At 43.6% G+C, this 13,070-nt stretch overlaps 1 protein-coding gene across 4 annotated transcripts in view; it reads left to right on the forward strand.

Annotated features, from left to right (window-relative positions):
• NFATC3 (nuclear factor of activated T cells 3) overlaps positions 1–13,070 on the forward strand; it is a 155,074-nt gene that overhangs the window by 39,420 nt on the left and 102,584 nt on the right. For all 4 annotated transcript variants that reach the window (XM_017342314.3, XM_008257512.4, XM_051847207.2 and 1 more), the window contains exon 2: positions 10,743–11,865. In XM_017342314.3, coding sequence (XP_017197803.1) covers positions 10,743–11,865 — 1,123 coding nt within the window. The remainder of the gene's footprint in view (positions 1–10,742; positions 11,866–13,070) is intronic.

Raw genomic sequence — 13,070 nt, forward strand, 5'->3', positions numbered from 1 at the left:
CACTTGTTTTGTAATTGCTTATTGATATTACTACCAATATCATCAAATTTTCTACCAAATATTTTTGCTGAAAAGCTAATAATCTTGAAGAAGTATTTCCTCTAAACATATTTTGTAGGTTGCTGCTATCAAGCACAATTTAAATGACACCATCAGTAAATGACTTTATTTGCTTGACTAAAGAATGGGCCATTCAGAAACTTTATTTGGTTGGAGCCTCATTTTTATTTTTTTCTTTTTATGAAGAAATCCTTCTATGAAAAGATTGATCTAAATTTTCTAATTTTTAAAAAAATTTCTTTGGATTGGGAATATTGTGATGAATACTTACTGTGATGATGCTGATTCTTAATGTCTTCTTTTTGCATAACCATAAGACAGTTGCATGGTAAACATAATGCTTTACCAGCTAATTTGATAAGATAAATCACCCATATTCCACTGTGCTTTAAAAGAGCAACATTCAAAGTCTAATTTTCTTTTCCTAATTTGATTCGATGGGTATGCACTGGTAATTAAAAAAAAGTCACAGTACATCAATATGTATTGCAGTTGAAATGCGGTCAGGTTAGAACTGTGTCACTGCAATTTGTTAGTGTACCACACAGCAATAAGAAATAAAGGGCAGTCACTCATGTTGTGTCTTTCACAGCTACTCAGCTCTAACCTTGTGTATAAGTAACCATAGAGAATATATAAATAAATGAGCATGGCCAAATTCCAGTATAGTTTTACTTATGAGCACCTGAACTTGAATATCATTTATATCAGTGATACAATGAAACAGTTGTTAAGATGTTGATTCAGATGCCTTCCTGGAGTTGTTCCCACCTATGGCTTCTGACTCTAGCTTCCTGCTAATGTAGACCCTGGGATGCAGCAGTAATCATTTAAGTGGTTGAGTTCCTGTTGCCCGTGTGGGATACCTGGGTTGGGTTCCTGCCTCCCTACCTTGTCCTCAGCCCAGTCTTGGTGGTTATGGGCATTTGGGAGGTGAACCAGTGAATGGGAACTTTATTTCAGTCTCTCTCTCTCTGCCTCGCAAATAAATTTTTTTTTTTACCATTTAAAACCATTCTTTGCTTATTGGCTGTTAAAATAAATGGTATGCTAGATTTGGTTTGTAGAATATTTTTGCAGCCCTATTTCAAACTGTTAGAAAAGAAATGCATAGGCATTCTGCTGCGTTGTTTTAATTACTGTGCGTTTGCCTGGGGCCCTCTGGTGGCTTCAGGAACATAGAGCCAGTAGATCTTGCGATTGTTAAATTTCTTAAGCACTGGGCCGGCGCCGCGGCTCACTAGGCTAATCTTCCACCTAGCGGCGCTGGCACACCGGGTTCTAGTCCCGGTTGGGGCGCCGGATTCTGTCCCGGTTGCCCCTCTTCCAGGCCAGCTCTCTGCTGTGGCCCGGGAGTGCAGTGGAGGATGGCCCAGGTACTTGGGCCCTGCACCCCATGGGAGACCAGGAAAAGCACCTGGCTCCTGGCTCCTGCCATCGGATCAGCGCGGTGCGCCGGCCGCAGCGCGCCGGCCGCGGCGGCCATTGGAGGGTGAACCAACGGCAAAGGAAGACCTTTCTCTCTGTCTGTCTCTCTCTCTCACTGTCCACTCTGCCTGTCAAAAAAAAAAAAATAATAATTTCTTAAGCACTATGAATTTGAGAATTCTAGAGTTGGAAATCTTTATCGAGAACTGTTTAACATAGTCAGATGCCCATATCTCAGAAAGTCTTTATCATTTTCTAACTAAAGGGGTTGATATTTCATTAATTAACAACTTTTATTATATTATCAAGTACATTCTTAAGTAAAAGTGGATTTTTTTAAAATTTTATTTTTACTGTAGGTACATGATGGTGAAAAATATAGTGGCTGCTCATAACAGTTGGTTGCTGCTGTCCTGTTTTAAGCTAAGACACCAGTAGCTTTTTTTTTTTTTAATTGTGGTAAAATATAGATAACAGGGGCTGGAGTTGTGTTGCAGCAGGGTAACATAGACATCCTATATTGGAGTGTTGGTTCCAGTCCTGGCTACTGTGATTCCAATCCAGCTCCCTGCTGATGTGTCTGACAAGGCAGTGAAAGACGGCCTGAGTGCTTGGGCTCCTGCCACCCAGCTGTGAGACCTGGTTGTTCCAGGCTCCTGGCTTTGTTCTGACCTGCCCAAATAAATCTTTTTTGGGCTCAAATATTGGACTGTCTTCTGTTACTTTCCCAGGTGTATCAACAGGGAGCTGGATTGGAACTCAAACCTACACTCACATGGGATACTGGCATCGCAGGCAGTGGCTTAACCCCCTGTGCTATGAAGCCAGTCCTCAAATCTTTTAAAAATATAAATGGGCTAGAGTCATGGAACAGCAGATTAAACTACTTCCTATGTCACTGGCATCCCATACGAGCTCCATTTCGAGTCTTGGCTATTCTCCCTCCAATCCAGCTCCCTGCTGATGCTCCTGGGAAGGCAGCAGAAGATGGGCTAAGTGCTTGGGTGCCTCCCACGCACGTGGGAGACCTGGGTGGGGTTTCTGGCTCCCAGCTTCAGCTTGGGCCAACATTGGCTGGGCAGTGAACCAGAGGATGGAATTTTCTCTGTCTCTCGTTATGCCTGTCAAATACATAAATCATTTAAAAATATGTATGGATAACATAAAATTTACCATTTTAATCTGTTTTAGGTATATAGTAGCATCAAGTACATTCACATTATTTTGCCTTAACAGAGATGACTTTATTGAATCTGCCATTATTTGTGAATGGATCCCCAAAATGAAACTTCACTTGCTTTAATCAATCTCAGATTTACTATAGTATTAATGAAATAATCAGGGCAGGCGCTGTAGCATGGTAGGTTAAGCCTCCATCTGTGGTGCCAGCATCCCATATAGGTGGTTGTTCAAGTCTCAGCTACCCCACTTCCTATCCAGCTCCCTGCCAATGTGCCTGGGAAGGCAGTGGAAGATAATGCAAGTCTTAGGGCCCCTGTACCTATGTGGGAGGCCTGGAAGAAGCTCCTGGCTGCTGTCTTTGGATTGTCCCAGCTCTGACCATTGCATTCATTTGGGGAGTGAACCAGCAGATGGAAGACCTCTCTCTCTCTCTCTGCCTGTAACTCTGCTTCTCAAATAAACAAAAATGAATCTTTTAAAAAATGAAATAATATGGGGCCGGCGCCGCGGCTCAATAGGCTAATCCTCCGCCTTGCGGCGCCGGCACACTGGGTTCTAGTCCCGGTCGGGGCGCCGGATTCTGTCCCGGTTGCCCCTCTTTCAGGCCAGCTCCTAGCTGTGACCAGGGAGTGCAGTGGAGGATGGCCCAAGTGTTTGGGCCCTGCACCCCATGGGAGACCAGGAGACCAGGAGAAGCACCTGGCTCCTGCCATTGGATCAGCGCGGTGCTCAGGCTGCAGTGCGCCAGCCGCGGCGGCCATTGGAGGGTGAACCAACGGCAAAGGAAGACCTTTCTCTCTGTCTCTCTCTCTCACTGTCCACTCTGCCTGTCAAAAAAAAAAAAAAAAATGGACTAAATGTATAATTTATTTTTGAAGATGTAATCAATTTATTTGAAAGGCAGAGTGATGCAGAGACAGGGAGGGAGGAAGAGAAGCAGAGAGAGAGAGAGAAAGAAAGAGAGACAGAAAATGGTGGCATTAGCTGGGGCTGGGCTGAGCCAAGCCAAAGCCAGGAGCTTGGAAATCACTCTGGGTTTCTCATGTGGGAGGCAGGGACCCCAGGTGGTGTATTAGCAGGTAGCTGGAATGGGATGCAGGCCTGAGATTCAAACCCAGGAACTCTGATAGGGGATATTGGCTCTTGAGCAGTCTATTTGTGTGTGTGTGTGTTTGAGATTTGTCTTATCTATTTGAAAGGCAGAGTTAGAGAAGGAGATAGCAGAGAAAGAGAGGTTCATTCTCCAAGTCAGGAGTCAGGAGCTTCATCCGGGTCTCCCATATGGGTGCAGGGGCCCAAGGACTTGGGCCATCTTCTACTGTGTACTCAAGTGCATTAACAAGGGGCTGGATTGGAAGTGGAGCAGCTGGGACTTGAAATGGCGCTGAAATGGGATGCCAGCATTTCAGGTGGTGGCTATACAACCTTTATGCCACAACACTGGCCCCATTGTGTAGCCTTTTTTTTAAAAGAAATGTCTGTTTTCAGTCCTTTGCCCTTTTTGTAAATCAGGTTGTTTTGTCTTTAATAGATTCTGGATGTTAACCTCTTTTGAGATCTATGATGTGCAAATAATTTTTCCCATTCATAGATTATCTCTTTATTGTGTTAATAGTGTCTTATTATTATTATTTTGTTTTTGACAGGCAGAGTGGACAGTGAGAGAGAAAGAGAGAAAGGTCTTCCTTTTGCCATTGGTTCACCCTCCAATGGCCTGTGCGGTGAGGCCGGCGCACCACGCTGATTCAAAGGCAGGAGCCAGGTGCTTCTCCTGGTCTCCCATGGGGTGCAGGGCCCAAGCACTTGGGGCCATCCTCCACTGCACTCCCCAGCCACACCAGAGAGCTGGCCTGGAAGAGGGGCAACAGAATCCGGCGCCCCGATCGGAACTAGAACCTGGTGTGCCGGCGCCACAAGGCGGAGGATTAGCCTATTGAGCCACGGCACCGGCAATGGTGTCTTTTGAAGCATAAATGTTTTAGGTTTTCATGTAGTCCAGTTTCTATTTTGACTTTTGCTGCCTACAGTTTTGCTATTATATCTAAAAATCTTGCTTTTTTTTTTCTTTTAGATTTATTTATATGCAAGGCAGAGTGATGGAGAGAGGGGGAGAGAGAGATATCTTCCATTTTCATGTTCATTTCCAAAATGCCTACAACAGATAGTTCTAGGTAAGGCTGATGCTAGTAGCCAAGAACTCCATTTGGGTCTCCCATGTGGGTGGCAGTAGCCCAGATACTTGGACTATCAACTGCTGCCTCCCATGTGCATTAGCAGGAAGCTGAATCAGAAATGCAGAGTAGCCAGGACTCAGGTCAAGCTCTCCAACATGGGATGTGGGTATCCCAAGTGGCTCTTTAATCTGCTGTGCCATAATACCTATCCCTCAGATCTTTTTTTTTTTTTTTTAAATAAATAATGTTTTAAGGGGCCAGCGCTGTGGCACAGTGGGTTAATGCCCTGACCTGAAGCGCCAGCATCCTATATGGGTGCTGCCGGTCCAAAACCTAGCTGCTCCACTTCTGATCCAGCTCTCTGCTATGGCCTGGGAAGATGGCCCAAGTCTTTGGGTCCCTGTGCCTGCATGGGAGACCCGGAAGAAGCTCCTGGCTTCTGGCTTCGGATCGGCACAGCTCCAGCCGTTGCAGCCAGTTGGGGAGTGAACCATTGGATGGAAGACCTCTCTCTCTCTGCCTCTCCTCTCTGTGTAACTTTGACTTTCAAATAAATAAATAAATCTTTAAAAAAATAATGTTTTAAAACATTTTAAATTCTCATTTTATTGGAAGTACAGACATAGATGTTGTCTGTCCTGTGGTTTACTCCGCAAATGCCTGCAGCACCCATGTTGGGCCAGGTAAAAGCCAGGATCCAGGAACTTAGTTGCACCTTTAACATGGGTGACAGAGCCCCAGCTGCTTGAGTCACTACCTGCTGCCTCCCCACGTGCACATTAACAGGAAGGTGGGATTGAAGGTAGAGCCGGAACCCTGGAACCCTGTTAGGGAATGCTGATATCCTAATCTCAGTGTCTTAACTAATACATCAAATGCCCTGTTCCTCATTGCCAAATCTAATATTATGAAGCATTTCTCCCATTTTCTTGTAAGTTTTATATAGTTTTAGCTCATATATAGTGAACAACTTTTAACAAAGTTGATTGAAATTTATTTTCAAAGATTGACTCATTAAATGTAAAGGAAATCCTTTGTCATTGGTAAGGCACTAGGGAGGAGATGAGGTGGAAGGCTGTGTTATGTGAGTGGGTCTGATTCTCTGACACCAGTGAAGTGTCCAACAACTGAATCCAGTTCTGATACTGTGTGAGTTATCTTCCACCAGTTAAGGGTTCAGTCCTATAAGACTGCCCAACCTCAGACTTACACTGACTACAGATTTGAGGATTTCATAGATCCCCTCCTTAGGTTCTGTAACTCATTGGAATAGCTCAGAGAACTCAGGAAGTCCTTAACACCACCTAGCATCCATCCCGCCAAGATGTAGCCAATGTTGCTAATCTTATGTGCTCTTTAAGAGATATTCTACACATATATAAGCATGTAGTATTATCTCCTCTTATTTTTAAGTAAGTAGTAACATGTACCTGCTATTATTTTCCCCAAACCATCTTAATGTGGAGATCTTCTGTATAACAATGACTTTTTTTTTAAGATTTATTTTATTTATTTGAAAGAGCTACAGACAGGGAGAAACAGAGAGGTTTTCTGTCTGCTGAGTCACTCCCCAAATGGCTGTATTGGATGGGGCTGGTCCAGGCTGAAGCCGGGAGCTAGGAGCTTCCCCCAGGTCTCCCATGTAGGTGCAAGGACCCAAGCACTTGGGCCATCTTCTGATACTTTCCCAGGTGCATTAGCAGGGAGCTGGATCAGAGGTGGAGCAGCTGGGACTCGAACTGGCGCTCATATGCGATACTGGCATCTCAGGCAGTGGCTTTACCTGCTACACTACAATGCTGGCACCGACAATGGTTTTTAAACTGTACTTTGTATTAGAGTTTCCAGGTGGCTACTTAACCTATTATGCCACAACGCTGGTCCATTGTGTCTGATTTTTGCGTAATAATTCTGGTCTTTCCTAAATGAAAGATCTCTGCAAGTGAGATCCCAGTGGACAGGGCCATCAAAGAAGGAGGTACCTTTCTCTGAAGGGAGGAGAGAACTTCCACTTTGACTATGACCCTGTCAGAATAAGATCGAAGTCGGCGAACCCAAAAGGCTTCCAATAGCCTTGGCAACTCATGACTAGAGCCTAGGGAGATTACTGACGCCATAAACGCCATAAGTGTCAAATTGTTAAGTCAACAACAGGAGTCACTGTGTACTTACTTCTCATGTGGGATCTGTCCTTAGTGTGTTGTCCAATGTGAAGTAATGCTATAACTAGTACTGAAACAGTATTTTTACACTTTGTGTTTCTGTGTGGGTGCAAACTGATGAAATCTTTACTTAATATATACTGAATCGATCTTCTCTATATAAAGATAATTGAAAATGAAAAAAAAAATTCTGGTGTTTCCCTTTCCATGGTTAAATAGAAATTCACAGATTGGGCAATTGGCCTAGCAGTTCAGACTAGGAATAAGCATCTCAAATAAATAATAAAACATAATTATGAAAAAGAGAAATTTATGTGTTTTCTACTAATCCTTGCATGATTTCATTCTTATTTTTAGATATTTAAACTATTTGAATTTATTCTTAGTTTTGATATGAATATGGATCTAATTTTATCTTTTTCCATAAGGCAACTCAGTTGCCCAGCACCATTTATTTATTTATTTTTTACTTTTTTAGAGATTTATTTATTTATTTGAAAGAGTTAGAGAGAAGGAGAGGCAGAGAGAGAGAGAGGTCTTCCATCTGCTGATTCACTCCCCAGTTGGCCACAATGGCTGGAGCTGAGCTCTTCTGAAGCCAGGAGCTTCTTCCATATCTCCCATGTGGGTACAGGGGCCCAAGCACTTGGACCATCTTCTGATGCTTTTCCAGGCCATAGCAGAGAGCTGGATTGGAAGTGGAGCAGCCAGGTCTCGAACCAGCACACATATGGGATGCCGGCACTGCAGGCGGCAGCTTTACCTGCTACGTCACAGCACTGGTCCTCCCAGTACCATTTATTAAAAAGTCTATCTTTCCCTCAATGGTTTGAATTTTATTTATATTTTAGGAGGGTAGAGAAAAAGAGAGACAGTGATAAGAGAGAGTCTCTATCTACTGGATCACTTCTCAGTGCTCACAATACTTGGTACTGAGCCAGGCTGAAGCCATGAGTCTGGAACTCAGTCTTGATCTCCTCTGTGGGTGTCAGGACCCTAAGCTCTTGGACCTGCCTCCCAGGGTACACATTAGTAGGAAGACAGACTTGGATACAGGGCTGGGACTCAAACTCAGAGGCACACTGATATGGGATGCGGGTGTTCCAAGAGGGGTTTTAACTACTGTGCCAAATTCCCACTCCTACCCCAGTTATTTGAGATTTCACTTGCATCTGTTTATCAAAAATATATATGTACATATATATGTATGTATATATATATACACACACACACTTGGTCTATTTCTATTATATACATTTTACAATTCCATTGGTTCTGCTATGTGCCACGGTCTTCACGGTATTTTTTTTAATTTTTATAATTTTTTTATTTTTTAATTTTAAAACAATTTTTTAAATTTTTATTGAACTTATTTGAAGGCAGAGAGACAGAGAGATCTGCCATCTTCTGATTCAGTCCCCAAATGCCTCCACCAGGCAAGGCTGGACTGGGCTGAAGCCGACATCCTGGAACTCAATCAGGGCCTCCCTTGTGGGTGGCAATTACCCAACTACTTGACTCGTCACCTGCTACCTTCCACACTGTGCCTTATCAGGAATCTTGAATCAAGGGCAGAACTGGGATTCAAATCTGGGCTAATGATAGCAATACCAGAAACCTAAAGAGGTGTGATTACTTTCTGGGAGTACAGATGTAGTGAAGCAACATAATTAGCTTTAGTACTTTAGAGCAGAGGCTGAATTAAAGGTTTGTGCTTCTGGGGCCAGCGTTGTGCCGTAACAGGTAAAACTGCTGCCTTTGATGCCGGCATCCCTTATGGACAGTGGTTCATGCCCTGGCTGCTCCACTTCTGATCCAGCTCCCTGCCTGATGGCCTGGGAAGAGCAGCAGAAGATGACCCAAGTATTTGGACCCCTGCCACCCATGTGTGAGACCCAGAGGAAGCTGCTGGCTCCTGCAACCATTTGGGGAATGAAATACAGGATGGAAGATCTCCCTCCCTCCCTCCCTCCCTCCCTCCTTCTCTCTCTCTCTCTCTCTCTCTCTCTCTTTTTGACAGGCAGAGTGGATAGTGAGAGAGAGAGAGAGACAGAGAGAAAGGTCTTCCTTTTGCTGTTGGTTCACCCTCCAATGGCCGCCACAGCTGGCGCGTTGCGGCCGGTGCACCGCGCTGATCCGAAGGCAGGAGCCAGGTGCTTCTCCTGGTCTCCCATGGGGTGCAGGGCCCAAGCACCTGGGCCATCCTCCACTGCACTCCCTGGCCACAGCAGAGAGCTGGCCTGGAAGAGGGGCAACCGGGAAAGAATCCGGCACCCCGACCGGGACTAGAACCCGGTGTGCCGGTGCCACTAGGTGGAGGATTAGCCTATTGAGCCGCGGCGCCGGCCTCTCTCTGACTTTCAAATACATGCTTGTTTAAAAAATAAAAAGGATTTATGCTTTCTGTTGTATCTATGAACAGTGAACAGTTTGGTCTTTGATATCCGGGTAACTCCTTAGAAAAGTGAAATTATTCAACAACCATCCTATAGGACTTATGTGAAAATTGATAATATTGCTCCCTCCTGAAAGTAAAAATTATAAAATACCGTTATTACTGCCCAGGCTCTTAGTAGGTAATCTGAATAGACTTTTTGCTGTTAAATATTACATCAAAAGATGAATTTTGGCCTGCGCCGCGGCTCAATAGGCTAATCCTCCGCCTGCAGCGCCGGCACACCGGCTCCTGCCTTTGGATCAGAGCAGTGCAGTGCGCCGGCCGCGACAGCCATTGGAGGGTGAACCAATGACAAAGGAAGACCTTTCTCTCTGTCTCTCTCTCTCTCACTGTCCACTCTGCCTGTCAAAAAAAAAAAAAAAAAAAAAGGATGATTTTAAAAGCTCAGTTCTTAGAATTCATCATTAAATTAATCATCATAAGAGCCGTAATAGGTTGTTTTCTGGTGAGGAAAAGGGTCTGGTGGTAGCATGTGGCTTTTGTAACCTGGTTGCTATAAGCAAACTAATAATACTCGATGGTGTGACTGCAGAGGAAAGAGCTATGACTATTCATCGTAAATATTTCCTTAAAGAAAAGAGAAATCTTGAATTTTCCTGTAAGGAAACTGAGGCCTATAGAAATTAAAATCCACTAAGAGCTCACAGTTGATTTCAGAGGTTGACTAGATTGAGGTCTTCTGAGCTTTGGTCTCCTTTTCATTAATAAGCTTCCTATGTATACATATAACTAAAATAGCCTTTCAAAGGCTGTTTTGTGAAGGTACTTTAGAAAGTTTATGGAAAAATGGCATTAAAAGATAAGTTTATTTTTGTGCAAAATATTTTTGAGATATGGGGAATATTTTTCATAAACATTTTCCACATTCTTTTTGAAGTACCCTCATATATTTTACTCTGTTTTAACCTGCATATCTAAAAGGAAGTTCAATTTGTATGATTATATAATCTTATAGTTCTGTTGTTTTTAGAATTATAAATACATTTCTTATAGTTTTGTTTTTCGAATTATGAATACATTTTATGAACACATTTTTTCAGAGTACAATGTTTGATTTTCACTTTAGAAAATGTGGAAAAAATGCATTAATTACATGTCAATATGTTATGCTTACATATATTGTTAGAAATAATCAGGTACATTTAAAAAACACCAACTCTAATGCAACTAATGATGTTTTATGTCCCTTTTTCTGTCCTGAGATTATTATTATTTATTTTCTCATCTAGCAATTTATGTTTCAGTATTCTTATTGATTTTTTTGCTTTCCCCCCATAGATCTTGAGCCAGATGATTGTGCATCCATTTACATCTTTAATGTAGATCCACCTCCATCTACTTTAAATTCACCACTTTGCTTACCACATCATGGATTACCGTCTCACCCTTCTGTTTTGTCATCATCGTTGCAGCTCCAAGGTCACAAAAACTATGAAGAAACTTGTGATATTCCTGAGTCTAAATACAGCCCATTAGGTGGTCCCAAACCTTTTGAGTGCCCAAGTATTCAAATTACATCCATCTCTCCTAACTGTCATCAAGAAACCAATCAACATGAAGATGACGTACACATAAATGACCCAGAAAGGGAATATTTGGAAAGGCCTTCTAGAGATCATCTCTATCTTCCTCTTGAGCCATCCTACCGGGAATCTTCCCTTAGTCCTAGTCCTGCCAGCAGCATCTCTTCCAGGAGCTGGTTCTCAGATGCATCTTCTTGTGAATCTCTGTCACACATTTATGATGATGTGGACTCAGAGTTGAATGAAGCTGCTGCCCGATTCACTCTTGGATCCCCTCTGACTTCTCCAGGAGGCTGCCCTGGAGAAGACTCCTGGCATCAACAGTATGGACTTGGAAACTCCTTGTCACCCAGGCAATCTCCTTGCCACTCTCCTAGATCCAGTATCACTGATGAGAATTGGCTGAGCCCCAGGCCAGCATCAGGACCATCATCGAGGCCCACTTCCCCCTGTGGGAAACGGCGGCACTCCAGTGCTGAAGTTTGTTATGCTGGATCCCTTTCACCTCAACACTCACCTGTTCCTTCTCCTGGCCACTCCCCCCGGGGAAGTGTAACAGAAGATACCTGGCTTAATGCTTCTGTCCACAGTGGGTCAGGCCTTAGCCCCGCACTTTTTCCATTTCAGTACTATGTGGAGACTGATATCCCTCTGAAAACAAGGAAAACTTCTGAAGATCAAGCTGCCATACTACCAGGAAAATTAGAACTCTGTTCAGATGATCAGGGAAGTTTATCACCATCACGAGAGACTTCAGTAGATGATGGCCTTGGATCTCAGTTTCATTTAAAGAAAGATTCATCTGGTGACCAATTTCTTTCAGTTCCTTCACCCTTTACTTGGAGCAAACCAAAGCCTGGCCATACCCCTATATTTCGGTGAGTTGATAGAAGTGGGTGCTGATCATTTGTCATGATTATGGATCATTGGTAGCCCAATGGCTTGATCATTTTGCTGTCTTTTCCTTTTTTAAAAAAATTTCCACTGAACAATTAGCCTGTTTATTTCTACTTTTCTTTGAGTCTTCAAAGTGTTTTTAGAAAGGCTAACATAATTTTAAAAATGTATAGGTGGCCGGCGCCGCAGCTCACTTGGCTAATCCTTTGCCTGTGGCGACAGCACCCCGAGTTCTAGTCCCAGTTGGTGCGCCAGATTCTGTCTCGGCTGCTCCTCTTCCAGTCCAGCTCTCTGCTGTGGCCTGGGAAGGCAGTGGAGGATGGCCCAAGTGCTTGGGCCCTGCACCCACATGGGAGACCAGGAGGAAGCACGTGGCTCCTGGCTTCAGATTGGTGCAGTGCGCCAGCCATGGTGGCCATTTGGGGAGTGAACCAACAGAAAAGGAAGACCTTTCTCTCTGTCTCTCTCTCTCACTGTCTAATTCTGCCTGTCAAAAAAAAAAAAAAAAAAAGTGTATAGGTAATGAATTGTAGATAAAAATAAGTTTAAAATTCCCTAGAAGGAATTTTCTCAACTAGAAAAGTTTATTTTAAAAGATGTGTTACAGAATTTTCTCATCTAGAAAAGCTCATTGTAAAAGGTGTGTTACAGTATAAATTTTTTTTTAATTTATTTGACAGGTAGAGTTATAGACAGTGAGAGATAGAGAGAGGTCTTCCTTCTGCTGGTTCACTCCCCAAATGACCACTACAGCTGGCGCTGTGCTAATCCAAAGCCAGGAGCCAGCTGCTTCTTCCTGGTCTCCCATGCGACTGCAGGAGCCCAAACACTTGGGCCATCCTCCACTGCCTTCCCAGGCCACAGCAGAGAGCTGGACTGGAAGAGGAGCAACCGGGACTAGAACCTGGCGCCATATGGGATGCCGGCACCACAGGTAAAGGATTAACCAAGTGAGCCACAGCGCCGGCCCCATTACAGTATAAATTAAGTTACAGCTAAAACCAATGGAGAATAGGCTTATTATTTTTTTTTAGAGGATTTATTTATTCAAAAGGCAAAGTAGAAGGATTAGGGGGCTGGCGCTGTGGTATAGCAGGTAAAGCCACCACCTGCAGTGCTGACATCCCATATGGGCACTAGTTCAAGTCCCAGATGTTCCACTTCTCATCTAGCTCTCTGCCATGGC

The sequence above is a fragment of the Oryctolagus cuniculus genome, chromosome 18 (assembly GCF_964237555.1).
Source record: "Oryctolagus cuniculus chromosome 18, mOryCun1.1, whole genome shotgun sequence".
Classification (NCBI taxonomy): Eukaryota; Metazoa; Chordata; class Mammalia; order Lagomorpha; family Leporidae; genus Oryctolagus; species Oryctolagus cuniculus.